Here is a 10,906-nt window from a genome sequence, read left to right as displayed (position 1 = left end):
TGCAGGACGAGATAAGTCACCAATTATTAGCTAAGGTGACCAACAGCATACTGGCCGTAGACATGGACAACTGCAGCGAGGAATTGAGTGCTAATCAATACTGGAATTCGGTTGGGTCACGAGGGTAGTAGTAGTTGTAGTAGAAGTAGAAGAAGGCCGGCGAGCTGAACCACCTCCTCGTGGTGCCGACCGGGTAGCCTGGACGTCAGTCTGTGTGAGCTAAGACAGGGCCAACCACCCCGTTTGGTTTCAGTGTGCTGGTTACTTTCGACAATGTATACTACGAATCATCTGGCGCCTCCGCACCAGTTCCAACCAGTACACAGGAGAGACTCGTTGGGTTCACGTGTGAGGAATGTGGCAAGTGCTGCAAATCGAAAGCTGGCTTTGTAGCCCATCATCGAGTTCACGACAATGAAAGTGTTGGTACGAACACAGTCGCCCAATTGGCCTGCGCTGATTGTTCCCGCCTTTTTCCGACGAAGATTGGCCTGAGTCAACACCGCCGGCACGCACACCCCACCCAGCATAATGCAGATAAGCTTGGCCGAGTGAAGTATTCCGGTACCCGCTGGTCCCAGCAAGAGTCACAATCGCTCTTACGCCTGGCTAACAATTTATATCCATCTTGTGGCACGCAAACGGAGCTGTTCACGAGATTGGAGCAGTATTTTCCTGGTCTATCGGCTATCAGCATCGAAACCAGGTTACGGGTGCTTAACTGGCAAGCACAACAGGACGAATCATCATCTGGCGAACCTGAGCGAATTATCGGTCTGACGACGGCCGACTCATCAGAAGCCGATGGCTACAACGTCTGGTTTAAACAAACCGTGGATTGCACCGTGTCACTCTTGGAATCCCATGCTCACCGTGCCCTTGCTAGTGTTGACCTTCTGGCATTTGCCCGAGGGTTGCAGTCTGGCATCATGACACCGGAGCAAGTCCTGTCACTTCTGGACCTCCACGCCTTCAGGACATTTCCACACACCTGGAAAACTGTTTCCCGACGTCGCCGTCAGTTAGCCCATCGGATCCCGGTCAACCGAAAGCAGATCCGCCGAGCCAACTTCGCCGCCATCCAGACCCTATTCCACCAAAGACGGAAAGATTCAGCGTCTGCTGTACTCGATGGGTCATGGAGGGATTTATACAAAGGAAACTGCGGCCTACCTACGAACGCCGAACGGCCTTGGAAACAAGTGCTCTCAGCTCCAAAACGCGCGGGTAGCCGACCAAGTCGCATAGTAGTACCATCTGACTGGAGCTTGGTCGAGCCAATTACAGGAGAGGAAGTTGGCCGTACGATCCGTTTAATGGGCAATTCGTCCCCAGGCCTGGACAAGCTCACACCCAGGACGCTCCGCCGGTTCAATGCTAATGTGCTCGCTGGGTATTTCAACTTATTTTTGTTATCTGGGGGTTGTCCCCCACATCTGTGTAGAGCCCGTATTACGCTAGTTCCGAAGGTCCCACATCCGACTTCACCTGATCAACTGAGACCGATCTCCGTGTCATCCATTCTTGTCCGTTGCTTCCATAAGGTGCTTGCTGATCGCTGGAGTCGTAGATTGCAACTGCCCTCTCTTCAGTTTGCATTTCTGCATCGAGACGGCTGTTTGGAAGCCACATCGCTGTTGCATGCCCTGCTTCGTCACTCTTCAGCGACTGCTTCTAACCTCAGCTTGGCGTTTGTCGATATCTCGAAAGCGTTCGATTCGGTTTCGCATGACACAATCGTCAGATCTGCCAAGGCGTTTGGAGCTCCGTCACCTCTAGTTCGATACATCGCACAGTCCTATGAGAATGCTGTAGCAGTTTTCCCCAGTTCCGAGGTTCACTGCCACAGAGGTGTGAGGCAAGGAGATCCACTCTCCCCATTATTATTCATTATGGCAATGGATGAGGTTCTTGGATTGTCGATGCCGCAACTGGGATACCAGTTCCATGACACCTTAGTAGATGGTTTTGCTTTCGCTGACGACTGGGTCGTGTGTGCAGAAAGTCAGGCACGCCTTAAAGAGAAGCTTGAAGCTGCTGCGGTCGAGTTGGGAAGAGCTGGCATGAAAATAAACGCCCGAAAGACTAAAGTGATGGTTATTTGTGGGGACAGGAAACATCGGGCAACAGCAGTCTCAGTCGAACCATTTCGCTTTGCCGAGGAACTAATCACTCCTCTGGGTCCGACAGACACTGTAACATATTTGGGCATTCCCTTCACCTCCAAGGGGAAAGGGGTCTTCAACCACCGACAGCACCTGCTCAAACTGCTCGAAGAAGTGACGCGTGCCCCGTTGAAGCCGCATCAAAGAATGGATATCACGAGGAACTACCTGATACCAAGGCTGACATATTCGCTCGTGCTCGGCCAAGTCCACAGGAACACACTAAAAAGATTGGACAACTACATCAGGCAATATATTCGTGGCTGGCTACGTCTACCGAAGGACACCCCAATCAGCTACATCCACGCCGGTAAACAACATGGGGGACTTGGTATCCCAAGTCTGAGTGCAACAATCCCGATGCAGCGGAAAACGCGTATGGAAAAGCTCCTCTCTACTCAGTGCCGAGTACTACGCAATGTGGTCAACGATTCCGCATTCGGCAAAATTGTTCGGGATCTCAGCCTTCCGATCCGAGTCCATGGAGCATGCGTAAACACCAAGGAGGAGCTGGTGGCTGCTTGGGGTGAAAGTCTGCACAACAGCGCTGACGGTCGCGGTTTACGAGAGTTGGTCACTTCGCCTCTCTCGAATCGATGGCTCGTATTCCCAGAACGAGTGTTTCCACGGATATTTATCCGGGGTATCCAGCTCCGATGCAACCTGCTTAGGACGAGAGTTAGAAGCGCTCGGCATGGTCATGGTGGCCAGACGATCTTATGTCGTGGAAACTGTGGCCAACCGGAGAGTTTGGTGCATATTTTGCAATCCTGCTGGATTACGCATGATGCCAGATGTGCTCGTCATAATCGGGTTGCAAGGGAACTTGCAAAACGTCTCCGTCGACTGGGGTACACCGTCTTCGAGGAGTTGAGAGCCCCTACTTCTACGTCGTTCATCAAACCTGACCTAATCGCTGTTCGAGATCGCCGTGCAACTGTAATAGACGTCAGCATAGTCTCGGATGGGCGTGGAGTGATAGTGTGGAATGAGAAGAAGCAGAAGTATGGTGCTGATGAACATTCCCTCGCCATAATCTCAGCCCTACATGCCATCGGTTGTGATATCAATTTTTCGGTTCACCAACCGATGATCATCTCTTATCGAGGGATCTGCTTTCCTCAATCCGCTAAGGCTGTTATTGGACTGGGACTCCTAAGGTCGGACGTTTCTCTCTTTTCTCCCATATTCCCCCGTTACTCTTTCACATTCAAAACTCGGATTCACTTTTTATGTTTGTGACCATACTCTTCAAAAATAAATGATAAAATAGTAGTAAAAACACGCGGGGACAATAATCCAGAGAAAAACCAAGGTTCGAAATGGCTTTGTATGCTTGGTCAATAGGATGAGCATGACATGGATCGATTACAACCAAGAGAACTGCATTAAAGGCGTTTCACCGCGTGCATTTTGTAAGTTTGTTGACTAATACATAAGATGGTATTTTTACCCCGGTTTAAGAGGGTGTCGAATACATAGAGGCACTTGCTTGGATATGTGCTGCGAACAAATAAAAACAGGCGACACAGGCATTCGACAAAGGCTGCTTTCTGTTCAATTTCCGGTGTATATTGTTGAAATTTGTGGGGCGATCGTACTAAATATGAGGTTTTTGAAATAGCCCGTGGTGTGTTCTGGTGCCATATGAATTTGAGAGACTAAGCGTCGGTATATGGGATAGAGTTACCTGGGAATGTGCCAAAGGTCTTTCGAGGTATTCTCGACACCATAGGCGGAGCAGTGAATGGAGGAGGCAGACGTGAACCCACGGCGGGATGTGGAGTATGAGGCTGAGCATTAGGTTGAAAGGGTCTTTAGGAAGAGGCGGGCAATTAGGGGGAAAGTTGCTAACCGTGCTATGGGTGACGAAACAGAGGTGGGTACTACAGAAGGATTCAGTAGATATCTAGGAACGGGCAGAGGTCAAGAATTCTGACTGTGGGACAACTATATGCGGACGGGTAATTTGCTTTGAAGAAATGGGTGATTAGAAGTGAGGGTCTATCGGTGGCTTAGATTACAAAATCTGAAAAGGTGGGATTTTGGCGATGAATGGTACTTGGATCTTGGATGAGGAGAATTTTCTTCCTGGAAATGAGATGAAATGAATCATACATTCCATAGTTTGATCATAACTTTCATGTTGGCCGTCTCATTTTTCTATGTGTCCCGATAGTTCAGACACGATTACCAAAATGCTTATAAGTAGAATGACTGACGCAAACGATGCTTTTGGGGAGTCAAAAACTCACAACAAATTTGAAAAAGCCCGTTATAGGAGCAATAGGTAGCAGGCGGCTTCCAGCATGCTGGGTGTCAGAGATGAGGAAGCTTTTCAGTCTATCCGTGTGGTGAAAATCATCAAAGGTACGTTCGGCAAACACAAGCAAGGAAACCGATTAATGGTATAAGCTAGCGGAGCCCCAAGTTGGTTAAAGCGCTACCGCGTTTCAGTATGGGATAAAATTTATAAAGAGGACGACGTGTTTGTTTTTCCAAGCGAGATAGCATTAGTTATGAGGAAGCGAAAAGGGAGTGAAGTGAGTATTTGATGCTCTGACTGAGCAGGTTTTACAGAACCCATCCACCCATCCAATACGTCGCCGCTAAGGATACATACATACACGTATACATACATACATACCTACATGCATGCATGCATGCATGCATGCATGCATGCATACATACATACATACATACATACATACATACATACATACATACATACATACATACATACATACATACATACATACATACTGTATGTAGACACACGCGTGTACACATATAACTATACACTTCAAGACGCACGGGATCCTTGAATCCTCGGGGGTCACATCTACACCTCTTGATCTTACGACGACTTTGTAAACACCCCTTTTCAGCTTTAACTTCCCTGCTTCCAATAGGGCGTATGAACACTGAATCCTGAATTCGTTGATGTGCACACGGATCCTTTTTTATCGGCAATGGAAATAATTGAGCAGGTGATTTGTCAGCCTTTATAGCGGCAAGAGTTTGAACAACTTTACCGAAGATGTAAAAAAGGTTAAATCGAATACATATTTTTCATTCCAGATTCATCAGCGAGTGGAAGTGATTAACGAAAAGAGGAAAGCAGTGCCTATTCAGTACGGCTGTTGGATACTGGATTGGGTTGTCTTAGTTAGTTAAAACGTCATACTCAGCGGAACGCGTAGGTACGAGCATATTGTCTAATATAAGGGGCCAAGATAAGCGATAGCCTGTAAATTCATCAGTGGGAGAGGTCGTCTTTGGCCATTGCACTAATCTATTATGCCTGGTTGAGGGCATCGCACTCAGCGACGCACATAGACATGGGTCTAGCAGTTACGATATATAGCCGAGGTAAGCAGCAACGCTTACGGATTTCGTGCTGGAAAGCAGTGGTTCTCCTTATCTATCGAAAGTGTCGTTGTGTTCTATGACGCATTCTAGCTACTGAACGTATCGCCTTCTCACGGGAAAGATGTCCGACCGGGATGGTGGCAATTCATATGCGGATATCCGAAAAAGTTCGCTCCATCTCGTGACTAGTTGATTGTTACTGAGAATGATCATCATTATCATCATATAGAGGTGTGTACTGCAGAATGCATCAAGTTGTATCTAATTATTATACTAAACACAAGGCAACAGTCTTGTGCTGAAGTTTTCTGAGCGAAATTCCCTACTTTGATGCGTTCGACATGTGCGACGCATACGAACGTTTGACTGATTACTCAGCCGGAATTGATGTGAAATATCCAGCTGAAGAACACTGCAAGGCGCTAAAATGTGTTAAATTTAGTTTTTGCTCTTTATTTTGTGAACTGATAATTACATGCAAACCTACGGTGCCCAGTGACCTCAAAGCTTTGTGCGTTTAAATATTTTGTGTACAAAGCATCACTGCAGCATGCCACCGGATCGCACCAAGTCCGCGAACAGCTCACCATGCCAACCCCCCCATAGTTTTTGGCTAGTTTAATTTCGGCCTAATTCTACTGAGAGGCTATAGGATATGGCCTGCTTCGCATCCCCAAATGCTGGCCTCTCTCGACCCCGCAAAAGTTCAACAAGCAGAATTCTAGTGTTTCATTCCCATGTGGGATCTACCGGAAACCTCGTCAGATCACTTTTAATTGTCGGTACGAAACTCATACATGCACAAACTCACCGAATCAATGTAAACTTATCTCGGTCAGATATAATTGCTTCTCTCTCATCATGAGATAAGGATCGCATTGCAGGATAACGGGATGATTACCGTCACCTAATCGCTTTGCCCCCGTGAGTTTCACCGAACGGGAGCCAAGCGGTTGAAATAATATCAAAAACGTTGCAAAGTCTCATCTACCCCGTCGTTTGTGTGTTGGACTTCGTTCGTCCATACATGGATGTTAGGTTGTTCGTCAGCCGCTATCATGTGCAGTGCCTTGTGCATTTGCGAAGGATGAGTTTGCGGTTTGGGAGCTTCCGGTGGCCACCACTGCGAATCAGATTTTGGGTCTTCAGGTCTTTCAACTACTACTGTCCCTCCAAACTTCGTAACCTTTAGATCACTTGACTGCCGACGCACCTTCCTGGGAAACCTGACAGATATTTCGCTCGCGGACGCCGACCTAAAGACCTTGAAAGAAGTTAAGTTTGCTATCGCCGAACCGAAATACCTGCTAACGAAAACCCATCAGTAACGCAAAGTTCCTCAACGGTATCTCAGAAAAATGCTCAGAATTTGTCTGCGCTCACGTTTTAGTGCCGGTGGGACGCCAGAATGTTACAGCGAGTGTTCTGCACACTCTTCTCTGTCTACTCTTTTTCTTTGGCAAGATACTGACGGCCGGTCCTTAACCGTATTTGCTCACCATATGCACCTCACATATTCTCTCGCTTTTTCTAACAATCGATGCTCATCCACTAGAAAAAGTAACTTCCCTCTTAGGTGAATGACTAGTTTCCACAATTCCAATACCAAGCAACGCATGACATCCAACGTTATACAACGTCTGCTACACCCTGGTACATGCGCATCCTTCTGGCTGGTCACCTGATGAGACTCTCGTCTATGACATTCTTCAACTGAATGTGCCTCACGAATACCACCTCGTGTTTCTATTCCTACTCACAAGTTTGCTGAAGACTCTTCGACAGCCCACGACCTGTTTCTCCCACTTGGGTGGTTGTGCGTATTGATTAGTCGTTGAGGAAGAAATGAAATTCCAGGATGTTACATTGTGGTGCGTTTTACGTTATCTCACGCCAGCCGGCCTGGCAATAATGGTAAGCCGGTGTGTGAACCCCAAGGTAGTCTGGCGCACTCAGTGCTGGTGGTGCTTCTTCAGTGCGTTTTCCAGCCCGCGGCTCTGTTATCTGTTCATTATATTCGGTGCCAAGTGAGATGACAGTCTTTGGGAATTATCTGAACTTGCTAGACCTGTTTGTGGCGAGAACATGGGGCTCGTGGAAGTCTACACCATAGCGATGGATAATCGTCAAAGTCTGCGTGACTGACAAGGAAGCGAATAAGCATGTCCACCCAAAGCAGACAAAATGGACATGTACCGTTAGACAGAATCGTCTTAGGGACGTTTTCCCTCCGGTTGTCTGCAGAAGCAGATATTTAGAGACTGCGAAAAAGTGGGACAGCGCGCGTCTGGATTGAACTTCATCCTGGTTTCTGGATAGTGTAGTAACGAAATCGTCCTAAAAGCCGTATAAGCCAAAAGGTGAACACCACACACCAGAATTAGACAACTTCAGTTTCATCAGTCAAGACGTCTAAACAATCAAAGCAAAATCTCGGTTGTGTTGTTCTTATCCTTTAGTTCGAAGTTTAAGCCTTTCGACGAATGCCCTAATTTGCAAACGAAATTAGAGTTGACTATAGACTGAACCGAATCCAGGTGAATCTCTCGTTCATGACGGTTCATCATAGTGTTCAAGGTCGTGAGCACGGCAATTAATTCACTACCCAATCACAGCGCCCCACTATGCGCTGCCAGCCTCCTCCATAGTTTGTGCGCTTTGCTAGCTGGCTCCACACGGTTTGTCCCGCTGCTGGGTCGCGGCGCCGTGTTTTACCGCCTGTACGGTAGCTAACTAATGCGGATATCGTATGTCGCGTCCCCGCAGTCATATTCGGATTCTACTGCTCGGAGAACGTGAGTCGTTCATTAACCAAATTTTAGAACCATAGACGGGGCTAAGCGCCACTGAAGTAGACTATAAGAATGTTGCTAAATGGGAATTGTTAGTTTTGAAAGATCGGCCAAGTGTCGAAAGCGTTTTGGATGTCATTAATGAAATGCCTGCAAAACTTCACTCACGATGGTGCAAATTATTTTTAATATGACTGGCGTAGAAATGAACTCCGATGCATTAGTGCACAGGTGGTGTGCTTACTGGGATTTTATTCGTGGTGGGAAAAGTAATTATCGAATGTATTTTTCTCTGCGCAAGTTGGGCATAGTTATCTCTGATCCCAGAGGAGTATTGGTATAAAGGGCAGTTTTCAATAGTAGAATATATCGGTGAGCCAAATTGTGTCATTGGAAATTTTGATCTACTCTGATATCCGTGTAGAGATGTCGTCTTCGCAGGTGTGTTATGGAAACCAAGTGAAAATCTCAAGCGGCTTTAGAGAGCAATTGTTTAGGACTTACTAGAGTACCGTTCGAATGAAGCTGTCTGTATTTCTTTTTCAGCACGGTGGTTGAGTGAAGGAGTGGTTATACGAGTTATTTCTCATCTCCCCCAAATCGCTATAGGCGATTGAACACATTACCTAACTTTTGAATTGTATGACCCAATAGCTTAAGAGGAAGTCCTCTACGGCCTGAGATCTGAATCTTGAGTGGAATCCATATGCTTACCAGATATTCACTGATTTTGTTGGCCCGGAGCAAGATTTCAGATTCGCGTCTCACAGGACGTATTCGGTAGAGATCGGGTGTAATTGCCAATTTGAATGTAGTTGGAGTGTTTCGTGATGTACTGAGAACAAGCTGGGTTTCAACCTGGATATGGATACAACGACTGCAAATAAGAAGTAGAAATTCAGTGTGTTGCGTTCGCCAAATTCGAAGCGAATAAAAGAAACGACGGCAATGCATGCCGCCCCGCTGGAGGTTGCTTATCAGCGCCTAACTTCTAAGGTTCATCATGCGGTTCACTCCAACTAATGAGCAGTAGTTTTGGCTCTATTTCAACACCCCCTACTCAAGAATCAGATCTCTCAGTGCCGTGGAGTGTAGCCTCATAGGTGCTAGATGTTCCGCGTAGACAACAGAAGTAGTACAGTGCTGCTTTGAGCGAGACGCTAGAGCCGCTGGTAATATGGCCAAATGTTCCACATATGGATTGCGCACTCGACTTTAGCCTGGTGGGTGGGTACGGCATGTTTAACTCCTTGTCAAAGGTACAGAAGTTGCGTCTTAAAACCTGGCATTTCTCACGCTTTTCTGACTGGTTAAAATATCCTAGGCCTCGTACGCTTGTTCCAAGACTCTTGAGGTGTCTTTCTTAGGATGTATGGTTTCAAAGAACTTGAACGTTGGTTAGGTAGCTAGTGTGGTAAAGTTTACCATCTTTCACTCGTGGAGTGCAGGGAGTTTTCAACCGACCATTTTTAGGCCGTGTTGGGACATGGTTACTGAGCGATGTGATCGCCAGGAGAGCGAAGGATTCTGCGTATCATGTCGGTGGAGAGTTAGAAAGGAGGTGAAGGCTATACATCGTGTTCGTTAATGACGTCCATGTACAGCAATGACCCCAATGCAGAACTTTGAAGACTCGTCATTACCACTGCGTCCTTGTTAAGAGAGCCAATTGACCGATTACAATTTGCTTTTTTGTAAAGTTACTGTTACTGAAAACTGACCATGTTAAGCAGTTAGGCCCAACTTAAGGTAAGTGGCATCACCAAAAATTCTGATAAAATCACTGGTTTGCTTTTCGCAACATGAAATGTACTTTTCACGCTGAAAATGAGCTAGAGTGCGCTGGGGTTCAACGTAGTCTCACACACCTCCATACCATAAATCTGTTTGGGCCCCCAGAGTCCATCGTGCTACCCTGGTACGAAGCAGACGTGTGACACTGAACTGAGCACTTCAGTCCAGCTAATTTTAACTTTTGCTGCCTGCTTGCGCATCAGCTAGTCCGTCAATAGGGCTGGGAAGTTTGGTTGGAAGCGTTTCGTTGCCAGGCGAGTTAAAATCACATATATAAAAAGAGCTAGCAGGATATAAATAACAGGAATGAAGAGTGCTACGAAAAGTTTGGGTGCTGTTAGTGTTCCAGGATGGAGCTCACTTAATGCAATTTTTAATTTGCCGCGGATACAGAAGGCTATGGCAGCCAGCCGACGCTAGTGACGCTTACGCCATCAGTTTCCATCCAGATTGACTGAGTGTTAAAGTTGATGGCACCTCCCCAGGTCCTGCTGTGTTCTACCCTTTCCACTATAGAACACCCTTCAAATAAACCAGGATTGCTACACGTCAGCGAAAATCATCATCATCAATCATCAATGACAGCATGACATCAGTGCTCAACACCGATGCTTCACTGGCGTACAACCATGACTTATTTGAAAGCCTTATTGTAAAGAAAAGAATAAAGGTGGATGGGGGAGGGACTTAGTGCTAGCTTAACACAACCATTCCGAGGTGCCTACACCTCCAGACATTCACTCAGGCAATCTGGACAGAAACTGACAACAAGAACGCCACTGA

The 10,906-nt window shown here is 46.7% G+C and overlaps 1 protein-coding gene across 1 annotated transcript in view; it reads left to right on the top strand.

Annotated features, from left to right (window-relative positions):
• Positions 1–254: 254 nt before the first annotated feature.
• T265_13057 (hypothetical protein) overlaps positions 255–10,906 on the top strand; it is a gene marked incomplete at both ends in the record, with an annotated part of 50,405 nt that continues 39,753 nt past the window's right edge. The window contains 2 exons of the mRNA XM_009166952.1: positions 255–1,544; positions 1,593–3,399. Of these exons, the coding sequence (XP_009165216.1) occupies positions 255–1,544; positions 1,593–3,399 (3,097 nt within the window). The remainder of the gene's footprint in view (positions 1,545–1,592; positions 3,400–10,906) is intronic.

The sequence above is a fragment of the Opisthorchis viverrini genome (assembly GCF_000715545.1).
Source record: "Opisthorchis viverrini unplaced genomic scaffold opera_v5_33, whole genome shotgun sequence".
NCBI classification, from domain to species: domain Eukaryota; kingdom Metazoa; phylum Platyhelminthes; class Trematoda; order Opisthorchiida; family Opisthorchiidae; genus Opisthorchis; species Opisthorchis viverrini.
The sequence above is the reverse complement of the archived record's forward strand: the minus strand, read 5'-3'. Positions and strand labels throughout refer to the sequence as shown.